General features: G+C 37.2%; 5 protein-coding genes across 8 annotated transcripts; 3 read left to right on the forward strand and 2 right to left on the reverse strand.

Moving 5' to 3' along the window:
* The first annotated feature begins 122 nt into the window (after window positions 1-122).
* Window positions 123-1,791, forward strand: LOC104721130 (peroxidase 49-like). The gene is made up of 4 exons (XM_010439048.3): window positions 123-555; window positions 638-829; window positions 911-1,076; window positions 1,196-1,791. The coding sequence occupies exons 1-4, from the start codon at window positions 334-336 to the stop codon at window positions 1,606-1,608; spliced, it is 993 nt and encodes a 330-aa protein (XP_010437350.1). The 5' UTR covers window positions 123-333; the 3' UTR covers window positions 1,609-1,791.
* Window positions 1,792-3,547: 1,756 nt separating this feature from the next.
* On the forward strand, window positions 3,548-4,799 carry LOC104721131 (uncharacterized). The gene is made up of 2 exons (XM_010439049.3): window positions 3,548-4,135; window positions 4,503-4,799. The coding sequence occupies exon 1, from the start codon at window positions 3,583-3,585 to the stop codon at window positions 4,123-4,125; it is 543 nt and encodes a 180-aa protein (XP_010437351.1). The 5' UTR covers window positions 3,548-3,582; the 3' UTR covers window positions 4,126-4,135; window positions 4,503-4,799.
* LOC109124420 (putative ubiquitin-conjugating enzyme E2 17) lies at window positions 4,771-6,062 on the reverse strand. The gene is made up of 6 exons (XM_010439050.2): window positions 5,873-6,062; window positions 5,659-5,762; window positions 5,480-5,582; window positions 5,324-5,387; window positions 5,130-5,218; window positions 4,771-5,045 (listed from the first exon to the last, which is right to left on the reverse strand). Exons 1-6 carry the CDS (start codon window positions 5,897-5,899, stop codon window positions 4,950-4,952), a joined length of 483 nt encoding a protein of 160 aa, XP_010437352.1. The 5' UTR covers window positions 5,900-6,062; the 3' UTR covers window positions 4,771-4,949.
* An 863-nt stretch (window positions 6,063-6,925) lies between these two features.
* LOC104721134 (D-2-hydroxyglutarate dehydrogenase, mitochondrial) lies at window positions 6,926-10,617 on the reverse strand. 4 transcript variants are annotated; one of them, XM_087475518.1, is made up of 16 exons: window positions 10,479-10,617; window positions 10,079-10,398; window positions 9,876-9,977; window positions 9,661-9,708; window positions 9,314-9,384; window positions 9,086-9,204; window positions 8,900-8,990; window positions 8,693-8,798; window positions 8,512-8,592; window positions 8,331-8,428; window positions 8,099-8,207; window positions 7,914-8,019; window positions 7,741-7,826; window positions 7,546-7,671; window positions 7,373-7,466; window positions 6,926-7,216 (listed from the first exon to the last, which is right to left on the reverse strand). In XM_087475518.1, the coding sequence occupies exons 1-15, from the start codon at window positions 10,582-10,584 to the stop codon at window positions 7,374-7,376; spliced, it is 1,662 nt and encodes a 553-aa protein (XP_087331644.1). In that variant the 5' UTR covers window positions 10,585-10,617; the 3' UTR covers window positions 6,926-7,216; window position 7,373. The 4 variants fall into 4 exon arrangements, with proteins under 4 accessions (XP_087331644.1, XP_087331643.1, XP_087331646.1 ...); XM_087475517.1 differs by having other exon boundaries at window positions 8,900-8,993; XM_087475520.1 differs by lacking the exon at window positions 10,479-10,617 and having other exon boundaries at window positions 9,086-9,181; window positions 10,079-10,217.
* Window positions 10,618-10,700: 83 nt separating this feature from the next.
* On the forward strand, window positions 10,701-13,212 carry LOC104721135 (CDK5RAP1-like protein). Its single transcript, XM_010439053.3, has 3 exons — window positions 10,701-11,156; window positions 11,447-12,492; window positions 12,602-13,212. The coding sequence occupies exons 1-3, from the start codon at window positions 10,816-10,818 to the stop codon at window positions 13,114-13,116; spliced, it is 1,902 nt and encodes a 633-aa protein (XP_010437355.1). The 5' UTR covers window positions 10,701-10,815; the 3' UTR covers window positions 13,117-13,212.
* Window positions 13,213-13,600: the final 388 nt, after the last annotated feature.

Here is a 13,600-nt window from a genome sequence, read left to right on the forward strand (position 1 = left end):
TAATTTTAATTAACTAAACCAAAATAGGAGGTTAATTCGCCAAACTTAGCATGCAATGTTGGGTACCAAACCAAACCCAAGCGTTAGTCTCTTTTTAATCTTCTTTTCTCCAATAAATTTTTACAGTTGTTTTCTCTTTGTTTTTTTTTTGCATTTCCTTGGCTATTATCTTCATCCCAATTTAGTTAATACTTAATACCAACTAACTCCATTACCTTTTGCTTCTTTCATCTTCAGAGTCGTTTTCCTATAAATACCTTCTTCGTCTCATCTTACTTCATATCGCTCATCAACACAAAGTCTTCTAGTTTCCTCATCTTCTTGTTGAAAGTAATGGCAAGACTCAACAGCTTTCTCCTTCTATCTCTAATTTGCTTTCTCCCTCTCTGCCTTTGCGACAAGAGCTATGGAGGAAAACTCTTCCCCGGTTTTTACGCCCATTCATACCCACAAGCCGGTGAGATCGTGAGATCAGTTGTAGCTAAAGCTGTTGCTAGAGAGACCCGTATGGCTGCTTCCTTGTTGAGACTTCATTTCCACGACTGTTTCGTTCAGGTTTGGTTAATCTCTTTTAGGTTTCACCATTTTTTTGGTTTGTTTAAGTTTACTTGTTTAACAAGGTAGCTTTGAAATGCAGGGATGTGATGGTTCTTTGCTTCTAGACAGCGGTGGGAGGATAGTGAGTGAGAAAAGCTCAAACCCAAACAGCAAATCAGCTCGTGGGTTCGACGTAGTTGACCAAATCAAAGCCGATCTGGAGAAACAATGCCCTGGAACTGTTTCTTGCGCTGATATTCTTACCCTAGCCGCTAGAGACTCCTCTGTTCTTGTAAGTCTCTTCCATAATTATTCTCTATGGTCTCGAACTAAAACTGAAACATCAGCTAACTCGGTATGGTTTTTGGTTTAGACCGGTGGACCAAGCTGGGTGGTTCCATTGGGAAGAAGAGATTCAAGAAGTGCAAGCTTAAGTGGTTCGAACAACAACATCCCTGCACCAAACAACACATTCAGTACCATTCTATCCAAGTTTAACCGTCAAGGACTCGATGTCACTGACCTTGTTGCTCTCTCCGGTAAGCTGTCGTCATTCTATCATAGAAAGTTGCTTCACACACATGGAACAAATTTAAAAGAAACCCCATTACGCATTACTTGCTTCTCAAGCCACCACACTTTTTAAATGTTTTCTCAGGTAGCCACACCATCGGATTCTCGAGATGCACGAGTTTCAGACAGAGGTTGTACAACCAGTCCGGAAATGGCCGTCCAGACATGACATTGGAACAATCTTTCGCTGCTAACTTGCGCCAAAAGTGTCCAAGATCCGGTGGGGACCAGAATCTTTCGGTGTTGGACATCATCAGTGTCGCCAAGTTCGACAACAGCTATTTCAAGAACTTGATAGAGAACAAGGGTTTGTTGAATTCAGACCAAGTTTTGTTCAGCAGTAACGAGAAATCGAGAGAGCTTGTGAAGAAGTATGCAGAAGATCAAGAAGAGTTCTTTGAGCAATTTGCGGAATCAATGATCAAGATGGGAAATATCTCTCCTTTAACGGGTTCGAGTGGCGAAATAAGGAAAAACTGCAGGAAGATGAACTCTTGAATTCGTGCTATAAGAAAAATGTTGGAGCAAAAATAGATACAGAAGTGTATTCGGAATAAGTGTGTGACACTTGCTTTTACTTTGGGGTGTGTTTTTAAGTTTTAAGTTGTGTTCTTTTGCTTTGTATTTTAAGAGATGAGATTTGAATTTTATCAAACCAAGTTATCTTTTTTATTCGAAAAATGATTTTTAATCGTCAAGTCAACTGTAGCCAAGACAGGCGTTTGCAGAAGAAAAAAAGCATGGTCAATTACACTAAACCATATTACTCTCTAATCTTTACTTAACGTATAATGCTGACCCTGGTATTATAAACTAGAAAAGCCTTTATACGGTCATGGCGACAATAGAGCCGTTGATGTTACACAATATATATTATTAGGTATAAAAATATATTGTTAGGTGTAAAAAAAGAAAAAATCTTTGCAATTAATCATATTTAATCGTTATTTCCGAAATTTTATTATACAGTTAAAAATAAAATCTTACCTAACACCCTTACAAGCTTTTAATATAAATCGTTTAAATCTTCATTCACCAAAATACATCTCTCATATTTATAATAATAATAATAATAATAATAATAATAATAATAATAATAATAATAATAATAATAATAATAATAATAATATGACATTGTTTCTCAGTTTACAATGTTAAACTGTCATATAAATTATATTTTATTTTAAAATTATAATATAAATAAAAGAAATTTCAATCCGTGCTGGAATACACATCCTAATCTAGTTAATATATAAAGAATTAAGATCAATCTACTAATTGTCAATTATTTTTTAGTTGTAAGCCCAAAATAAACTTAAATTTAACGCAAAAATGATCAGTCGCGCCCCGGAAAGCAAATCAAGGAGCTTTTTGTCCCTACAACCTGAGTTTTGTGAGAACCCCACATCACTTCAAACCGGCTGTCAAAATGGATTAACCCGGAGTGAGAGAGACTCTCATCAAGACATGAGACACTCTTTACCTTCTTCCAAAGCAAATCACCTTTCTTGGAATCCAAGGTTTGTGTTTCACACCAACACAACCCTGCTAGGCGATCAATAGAATAAATGAGTTCACCGATTATACACCAGTCCCTTCGGTTGTTTACGGGTGGACAAGAGGCTCCCCTTCCCCATTTACTCTCACTGGTTGAGTAGTAGAATGTGTTATCAAGTTTTTTTCTTACAATTTTTTATTAAGTTTTGTTTCATGTTGTTTTTACAATTTTAACACTAACTTAACGGTCAAACTTTATAGATCCTTTTAGAGTTTTTACGTATTCGATTTCTTTTTTTATATTATTTTTTTTTTGTCCAAACTTTGTATATTTTAGAAATTCAATAATATACTTACAATAACAATAATCAAATCTTACTTATTTCTTTCAACCACTCCGATTTCTTCTTTAAACCATATGGAAATGTTAATTTTTCATCATTTATATATCCATTTTTGTTACTGATATTATATTATTTTCAGTTAAAAAAAATATTAATATTGGGAAATCGAATTTTGTAAACAAAAACAGGAAATCCAAGTTTTTTTGATACGCGCCGAAAAGGGTCAGCCATAAAAAATTTACTAAGCTATGAATCGCCATCTAACTTTGTTCTTGTCATTGCCTGATCAATCTCTAGAAGCATATCTTCCATTTTGCTTTGTATTTTAAGAGATTAGTTTGATATTTGAATTTATCAAATGAAGTAATATTTTTATTCACAAAATATTTTCAATCGTCATTTGCCAAATTCTTTAAAAACGAAGAAAGAACCAACAATCAAACACAAAAGTTTGAATTAGTCACACAGTATTAGAGTGTGTCATCTAAATCCGTTATTGGGCCTAAACAGAGAATTTAGAAAGAAAATGATATTTTGAACGGCCCATAAAGGCCCACTAAATAATCTCCGGTTAGGGTTTATGCTTCTTCAACATCAACTTGAATTGAGTTTAGAGAGAGAGAGTGAAACGATGCAGAATCTTCGAATCATCTCCTCTCACTTGTCACGAGGTTTGAAATCCATCAAGACACACCCAAGTTCTTTTCAATTGATCTCGATCCAATCTCGGAGCTACTCATCGCCGGCGACGCAATCGGAGAACGTCTCCAAAATCGTGAATGAGCTATCGAATCTCACTCTTTTGGAAACAATGGACCTGACTGAGATCCTTAGGCAGAAGCTAGACGTCAGTGAGATGCCTGTGATGGCGGCGATGATGCCAGGGATGTCTCTCCCGGGATCTGGTGCCGGTAAATCCTCCGCCGCCGGAGCAGGTACAGAGAAGAAGAAAGAAGCAAAGACTGCGTTCGATGTGATGCTTCAAGCGTACGAAGCAGCTGGGAAGATCAAGGTGATTAAAGAAGTGAGAACGATTACGAGTTTGGGGTTGAAGGAAGCGAAGGATTTGGTGGAGAAAGCTCCAACATTGCTGAAGAAAGGAGTTAGTAAGGAAGAAGCAGAGAAGATCATTGAGAAGTTGAAGGCTGTGGGAGCTAAAGTTGCTATGGAGTGACCATTGTTAGGTACCTCTTTTGATTGAATTATGAGAATCCAAACAATATTTAGAGATTGTGCGAGCATGGTGTTGAATTTGTAGTGCCTTATTAGGTATGAGAATTTGGAAAGGAACAGTATTTTTGACTCTGGAATTGCATTAAGTTGCTTCCTTTTTTATATGAGAGGTTAAAGTTGTGAGCTTGATGTTGAGTTTCACTTCATGAAGGGCCTTTGAAGTTTCTTGTCAAAATGCACAGAGCAAAAACAATGTTCAGTTGAAGGAATCTTGTAGGCAGAGCAATTAGAATAGCTTTTATAGTCTACTGGGAGTAAACATGTGAACAGATTTGTCTTTTTGATTCACGTGCTGAAGCTTTTAGTCTTTGAACGCAGGTGTTATTAAAACTGGAGCATGACATGGAACAACTGAAGCTTCTGATTTCTGATGAGTAGTCCTTCCAAGTGTTTATTACAAATGTAACATGTCATGGAAAGTCATTAGAGGTAGAAACAGATTTTTGTCTTCAATCAAATATACACACGAAGGCTTGTTGTTAGAAGCAAAGTTCTCTTCTTTGGATCAATCATTCTCTCAGTTCTTGGTTTGTACTAACAGTTGTTGATGATCTCTTCTCGACAGAGGATGAGGCCATTTCTCTCATTTAATAAATGAATCATGTTATTTCCAAACTTTCAAGTTTTATGCTCAAGCTTTTCATTTGGTTTAACTGTAGAAAGAAGCTGTTCTTGTTTTAAAGATAGCAACAGATCAGGAGGAACTCGACCTGAGCTCATACAATATGTTTGTAATCACAATATTATAGGGACATGTAGGAGATGTTATACTTTATCGTCATGGAAACGCCACCTAGTTTCTTTTGGAGATCTTCCATGTTTGCAGTTTTTCAAGTAATGGTCATTGTCTTTCGGCTTTTGCTGCAAGGAGAGAACAATCAACATCATCAGAGAAAAGTTATACTGTGAGCCTTGGAAAGACGAAAATAAGTGTTACACACAAACCTTCACGGGTGAGCTGGAGAGCATTGAGAGAATGCTGAGACAGATCGAACTTAGTCTCATCGCTGGTGACCACGAATCATACAAAACATCTGCATCATAAAAATAAAAATACGCATAGAAGCTCTTGTCATTGGACTTGGAAAGAGAGAGGGCAAAGTACTAGAGTGAGTCATTGTGTTTTAGTATGTTCTTACCCAAACAGATGTGACCGTTGCTATAAATATGAGGATGAAGTGGAGCTGGATGCTGAAAGATGACCTGTTTATCGGTGAAACCATCGGGTTATGGGATTTGATGCGATGTTTAGATACCGTTAAGTATGATTAAGAAAAAGGAGTTTGAGGATGAACCTGTGGAGCTTCCATAGGATAATGCTCAGGGAACTCAACCTGAAGTTGGTAAGTTTCATTGGCATAAAGAGTTCCTGGAGCTCCATGCACTTCAATGATCCATCTGTTCACACCAACAATTCAACATTACATCATTGGTTATCGATACTAAAAGCAAAAACAGGAAAGCGGGTTTATACCGTTGGAGATTGTCAGAGACTCTGTGCTTGAAACCAAAAGGAGGACTGGTTTGCCACTCCATAAACTCTTTCTGCAACCGGTTCGTGGCGATTTTGGTCAGACCCTAACATAATAAGAACAAAAGAGAGGTGATCAAACCAAATAAAACAATTTGACCCCAAAAAAAAAATGGTATGTTATATATATATAAACTTAAAGAAGCAAGTAACCAACCTTGCGAGTTGATTCAGAAGAACTCATTTGTGTTTGAAGTTATTACAGTGAGTGAGAGAGAGAGAGATTGTGGGATGTGTGTTTTGTCTCTTCAGCCATATCCATGAGCTTTTTATAGTGTCTTATCATCTTTGCAGTTGTGTCTAAAGCGTTTGGATCTATGTCCAGTCATCAACCCGACGTCGTATTATCGTGTCGGCCTTCTTTAATTCGGGACTTTCCACTTGTGTTGGAGAACCGAATCTTCACTCAAAACCAGTTAGGAATATTATCATAAAAACATTCCTAAATCTAATTTTCAGAAAACCAAATTCCCTGAATTAAAAATCTCATACTATTATTAGTATAACTAAACTGGTGCATGTATATTATTAACACCAAAAGAAAAATTGATGCATGCATCAGGTAAAACTTGACCCGTAACATTGTTTTAAGTTATTTTTCATCATTCATCGACGATGCCTTGGATTTCTTTTTTTATTGATAACATATATATTGCTTTCACTGTCTTTTCGTCCCTTGTGAATTGTGATTAGTTTGAATGGATCGTTGGTTACAAAAGTGTAAGCAACTTGATGGCATAACAAATTTGACTAGTCATAATTACAAATTTACAATCATGCTTGACTCATGATGTTGTTGTATGCATTGGCTTCACCTTAAACCAGAACTAGTACACATTTGTTCCATGGAAACTATGGGCTATGGCGATGGCAAGACGGATCTTATATTCCTATAGCTGGTCCAATTACTTAAGGTCTCAGAAGAATATATACGTACTTGGTAGAACCGAGACCTTATATGTTAAATTCCATAGCTTTTCTCTTAAATTAGAGAAGTTAGTTAAGACATATCAATCGGACCAGATATTATTCCGGTTTATCTGACCGATCTGGTTTGATTTCTACTCTAAGAATAAGACCTATTAAAGAAAGGTTAACACATGAAGAAAAAACATAACAGTGGAAGAAAGAAAAAAAGTCTTTTGTGAACAAATCAAGTAAAATCATTATAACCGAAATTGCCAAGAATAGAAAGATATTATGTGAGAGATTCTTGAAAATGCTATTATGATAGATACTTTATCTTTTCGAGTTTTGGTCTACATACACTGCAAATTTTGACTTTAAATACACGTCAGATCCATAGGTTTTGATTCTTTCTTATCCTTCAATAGTAAGATATTAAAACAAGGCGACAACAACAAAGAAGAAGCATATACAGTTTTGAGTTTTAGACTTTTAAATCAGCACTTGTATTTCTTGTTCCTTTGCATCAATCATATTGCTCAAACTTGGCTGCTTATGTTCCAAATTCTTGTTTGAAGAATCATCTCATCACCACCTTGCATTCGCCGAACAAAGAATGTCAATGATTCCAAAGTTAAAAGATGATGATTCTTCACTTTTGACGTTGGAAGAGCATTGATAGATTATAGAAAGATATATGCTTTCAATAATTTCGGTGCGTAATCATAAAGCATAATAATCTTTTTTTTACCTTAGTGAGAGAAGAGAGAGTGAGGAAGAACTTTGTATGGGTTGAGAATTCCCTTAGGGTCCAGCAACTTTTTAATGGAAGCCATTATTGCAACCTGCATATTTTATATTCCGGTAAGAATATAGTGACAGGAACGTCGTCTACATAGTTCCATTTGTTGTTTGTTAACTCACAGTTTCAGGTGATTTGCTGTAGAAGATTTCATTAGCTTTCATTACACCTAATCCATGTTCTGCACTGATGCTTCCACGGTGCTTGGATGTCCACTCATAGACATAAGGTTCTATCAAACCTATAAGCTGCAAGGAAAGAGTGGCTGAATGATTATTTAAACTCTTGGAATGTCTCATATTGATATTTGTATTTACCTTATCATTATAGTCTGCGGCTGAGATGTTTAAATGTAGATTTCCATCTCCAAGGTGACCATATCCCATGACATTTGCTAACTCACCTGAAGCATATGCATGTTTGGTTGCAGTTTTCATTGAATCTTTCGGTTTTAAGTAACTAGTACACAGTGCAATGATATGTTTCTTACCTAGTCTCCGTCGAAGATCGTTGACAATATTGTAAATTTCTTCAACCGGTAAGGATAAATCATACTTGTAAACAGCTCCTGCTTTCTGTAATGCCTCTGTTATACCCTGCAGGGTAATAATAATGGCATTATTCGTCGTGTAATATCAAGATTTCTTAGGGGAAATAACTCTTAAAAGGTTTTACCTCTCGTATGCGCCAAAATGAGGATGCTTGGTTAATGTCTTGAGCGATTACACCATCAGAAACTAAACCTTTTTCCAGTGACTTTAACAGGAAAGCTTCAAGCTTCTCCCTGCATTAGTTTTTCAACCAGGAAAAAACTCTCTCAAGAGATCTAAATACTTGGCAGAGAGCCTCATTTGAACGAAACGAAACATGGTGAAAATCCCAAGAAAGACCGGCAAATTCTTTATACCTGTCATTAGTTTCATCACTCCCCGTTGTCTCTATCAGAATATAAAAGTTCTCCGTAGAGGAAACTGGATTACGTACACCGTCTAGGTGGTTCAGTACCTGTCCAGTGAATTAAAAACGAAAGGATTTAACAAAAATCAAAGACTTGTACACAATATAGAGTATCTGGAATGCAAGCTTACCAAATCCATGGAATTGTTATCAAGAAACTCGAAAGCAGATAGTATCTCTCCAAGATTTTTCTTTGCTTCAACAAGAATTTTCTGGAAAGAAAAGAAACATAAGGAGAGACAACAGTTTACACGCTATCTCCTCTGTAGAGAGAATTCAATTACAGGAATACGGAAGAAAACTGTCTTAAACCTGGCAGCTGAGATAATCTTTGCAAGCAATGAACGCTAAATTTACAGAAGACAGTTTTGGTTGTGTGAGAATAGAAACTTTAGTTACAATACCAAGTGATCCTTCGCTACCTGTGGAAACCAGTAAAGAGAAAATTCAAGATGTTTCGGTCTCTGTTGGTGATGAAGTGACATTTGAAATAATAGTACAGTTACAAAATAATAATACCTACCGATAAACAAATGTTTTAAGTCGTACCCAGTGTTGTCTTTGCGTAAAGTTCCAAGCATGTCAAGAACATTGCCATTTGCGGTGACAGCTTCTAGACCGAGATGGTGAGAGATTAAAGATGATGAAGTTGGAACTCAAATGTATTTCATATGGATCAGAAGTGACTAGAACGTAAGTCATTACCCAATACGGTTCCATGGAGTGAGCCATAACGAATAAGGCGCAAACCACCAGCATTAGTTGAAACATTTCCACCAATATGACAGCTTCCTTTTGCACCTAAGTCCAGAGGCATAATAAAACTGAGGAAACAAAAATTTAATGTTTCTATATCCGACCAAAAAGGACATTCTTTTATTAATTTTTAGTTCATTGTTACTAAAAGAGGGTAAGAAGTCATGGTTAAATTACCCTTTCGTGTCAAGAAAAGTTGCAAGATTTTCCAAAATACATCCTGCTTCACATACCAAGACACCACTAACCTGAACACATAACTCGTATCATCATCATCAAGTATGTAATTATATTACTCTGTCTCTAAGTAGTACGAAAATTTGTCTCAGAATTTTTTTATGTATGATGAAGACTATTGGAACATCTACCTAAGAAGCAACTGACACTAGAATAGAAGATTGTAATCTCCATTGAACTGAACAGCTCGCACACAGTTTCAAGTAATTATTTTACAAAGTTACTTCCCAAAAATAAGAGGAAAAAACAGGAGCATCAGTTGTTCTGAATATAAATTTGCCAGTTACCTCATCAAAAGCTAAGACTTTATTCATCAAACCAACATTGATGATCACCTGCAAAGATGCCGCAACCGTTTGTCATATCTATGATCGAAAAAAAAAACTTCTTTTCTTTTGTTCCTATCTCTCACATTCCTGAAAATTTCCTTCGCTAGCTTTGAACTACCTAGCCAACAGTTTGATCATCACCAACTAATATAAAAAAAAAAAAAGTATCGAACCTCATCAAAGACAGGAACACTTCCACCAACAAGACCAGTATTACCCCCTTGAGGAACAACAGCTAAACGCCTCGAATCACAATACTGAAGTATCTGAGACACCTGCACAAAAAATACAGTCAATGTCAAACATAAATTTTTCATCGCAATCCAAACAAAGTAATGGTCAGAAACAGTAGAGAAAAGAAAAAAAAGAAAATCACCTCTTCTGTGTTCTTGGGCAAGAGCATCAGCTTACTAGATCCTTTGTACTTTTTCATCCAATCAGTATTTGCAGTCTCAAGTCTCTCTTCATCTTCAACCACGTTTTTATCACCTAATATCTCCTTGAAAGAGCTAACATCCTTCGAATCCAAAGACGAAAACAAAGGTTTTCTCTCAATTTGTGAAGCTGATGATGACCCAAAACACTTGTACTGCTGCAGCATCCCCAAATTTCTACCAAGACATCGATGAGTGTTATAATGGTTCCCAACATTGGACTCAAAAAGCTTGCCTTTTGTGTCGTAGTGAGTCACAAAACCTAAACCCATAAATCAAAGTTCAGTTTTTTATTCATCTCTCAATCTAATTACAAAAGTCAAATTGGAGATGAAATCAAACCTGACACAGAACGGGGCACTGAGTTCTTGTTTGGTCGGAGATTAATCAGAGATTCACAGCCAAATCTTATAAACTCTTCCGATCTTCTCAATCTCTGCATCATCATCACTCTTCTACTTCTTCTACTCCCTCACGTCTTCTTCTTCTTCTTCGTTCTAACCAAAGATGTTCGTGAGATGCTGGGAGTGAAATACCAATATTACCCTTGAGTCTGGATAACGAAACGCAGCGTTTTAGTGTGAGTAGATTGTAGCTAGAACCCCTAAGCCTGAGTGAGAGAGAGCCTCCCGTTGTTTGTTCTGGTGGAGACTTTTGGAGCTCCTCATCTTTTTCTCCAATGGCGTCTTCTTCTCTCTCCTCCATTCTCATCAACCCTCACGGTTGCTCTCTCTGTTTCAAAGCCTCTACACGACGCTGTTTCGCTCTCACATTCCTCTCCTCGCAACTAATCCATACTTCTTCTTCTTCTGCTGCTGCTCTTCTCCCTCGTTGTCACAGCACGCATCGTCTCGCACATAAACCTATCAGGAGGAAGAATGGGTTTGCCTTAAACCTTTCTAGAAGCTTCTCTGTTTCTCAAGTTGCTGGTTCTGGCAAGTTTGATGGTCCAAGCCTCCAACAGTTCGTCTCTAACGCTCAAGCACATGGTTCTCTTACCACTCCCGAAATCGAATCTGAGTAAGTCCTCTATTATAGGTTAAAGAGTTTTAAAGTTTAGATTTTGAGATCAATTTTGTTTGTTATGCAACCTAATTGGTGTTGGACTCAATTGGGGACCCTAAAGTTTCGAAATTTAAGTTGCAGAAGCCATTTAAGTCAATATGTTTGTTCATCAATCCATAGTGGTCAGTCAGAAGTTTTGACCTTTTTTATCTTTCAAGTTGTGCAATTGATTATGTTGATTAGGCTTTATAAGTTATGCTAAATGCTAATACTATTCTTTTTGAATTCTTTCTTGCTCTTGAAAGCACATTAGATACCGATGTTGTGTCAAAAGGTCGGATTTATCATGAAACGTATGGATGTCAGATGAACATAAACGACATGGAGATAGTCCTTTCGATTATGAAAAAGTCAGGTTATAAAGAAGTGGTGGCTGATCCCGAGAGTGCTGAAGTCATTTTCATCAACACTTGTGCTATCCGAGAGAATGCAGAACAGAGAGTATGGCAAAGACTTAACTACTTTTGGTTTCTAAAACGTGAATGGAAGTTCAATGTTGCTAAAGGAAGAGCACAGTCTCTCAAACCTCCTAAAGTTGTTGTTTTGGGATGTATGGCTGAGAGATTAAAGGACAAGATTCTTGATTCTGATAAAATGGTTGATGTGGTTTGTGGTCCTGATGCTTATAGAGATCTCCCGAGGCTATTGGAAGAAGTAGACTATGGACAGAAAGGAATCAACACTCTTCTTTCTCTAGAAGAGACTTACGCTGACATATCACCAGTGCGAATCTCTGAAAACTCAATTACCGCTTTTGTTTCGGTTATGAGAGGCTGCAACAACATGTGTGCTTTCTGCATTGTTCCTTTCACTAGAGGCAGAGAGAGGTCACGACCCGTGGAATCCATAGTCCGCGAGGTTAAGGAGCTGTGGGAAGCCGGTGTGAAAGAAGTTACGCTTTTAGGGCAAAATGTGAACAGCTATAACGATGATTCGTCTGATCCTGAGTCAGGTGCTAAGTGGGAATACAGTGAAGGATTCTCGAGCAGGTGTAAAGTTAAAAACATGGGTTTGCGATTTGCTGATCTCTTGGACCGACTCTCCTTGGAGTTTCCAGAGATGCGGTTTAGGTTTACTTCGCCTCATCCTAAAGATTACCCTGACGAGTTGCTATATTTGATGAGAGATAGATATAATATCTGCAATCTCATCCATCTTCCTGCACAATCTGGTAATAGCAGAATACTTGAACAGATGCGTAGAGGTTACACCAGAGAAGCTTACTTGGATCTTGTTAAAAAGATTCGGAGTATTATACCAGATGTGGCTATAACCAGCGACTTTATCACTGGTAAGCCTACTCAAAAAACATTGCTTTAACTTGTTCCATTGTATTCTGTTTTCTTAGTCCTTGATTCAACTTGTCTGATGCATAAGAGGCGAATTGTGTGTGTTGGTAGGCTTCTGTGGAGAAACCGAAGAAGAGCATGAAGAAACCTTAAGCCTGGTGAGAGCAGTTGGATACGATATGGCGTATATGTTTGCATACAGCATGAGAGAAAAGACGCACGCTCATCGGAATTACACAGACGATGTGCCAGAGGAAGTCAAGCAGAGACGTTTAACAGAACTAATAGAAGCATTCCGTGAAACCACAGGTCCGTGTTACGACTCTCAAGTCGGATCAATGCAGTTAGTTCTAGTCGAAGGACCAAATAAGAGAGCGCCTGAAACAGAACTCATAGGAAAAACAGATAAAGGTCACCGAGTTTCGTTTGTCACCAAACCTCTGTTTGATAAAGCATCTCTTGGTGATGATGGTTTGAAGAGGAATCCTGAAGTTGGGGATTTCGTGGAGGTCCGGATTGAGAAATCAACGAGGGCATCACTATACGGAGAAGCTCTAGCCATTAGTAAACTGTCCTTGTTTCACGATGATGGTGTCGATGCTGTTGTTGCGTCTTGCGCAAGTTAAGTTAAACTTTCGTTTTCTTTTGATTCCAATACTTTTTTTTTCCTTCTGTATACTTTTTTTTTTATAGTTGACCAACTAAGAAAAAATTACAGAGAACCGTTATTGTTTTTTAGAAAGTAAAATTTTGTAATCGAAAAGATAGAGAAACAGAGGAGGGAGAGGTCTTCAATGGCGATGGTGAGTTTTTCGAAATCACCAAATGGTTGATTTGACAATGACAAGTCAATCTTTTTGTATCTCTGCTGCTATGCTCTCTATGCGATGTAAACAGCAATAAATATATATGGGTACTCTCACAAATCATTTATTTAACATAAGACAAAAGGTTCACAGCTCGAGACATTTTAAATTGTCTATGTAGTCTCCAGGCTACATGTATCAAGAACTAATATTTTGTACTTGCTGTAAAAAAAATTAACAGACAGATAAGACGTTAATCGTTAGGGTATTTCAAACGTATATTTGTTTGTTTGATATCATCATA

Source organism: Camelina sativa, chromosome 11 (genome assembly GCF_030686135.1).
Source record: "Camelina sativa cultivar CO46 ecotype springtype chromosome 11, ASM3068613v1".
NCBI lineage: Eukaryota > Viridiplantae > Streptophyta > Magnoliopsida > Brassicales > Brassicaceae > Camelina > Camelina sativa.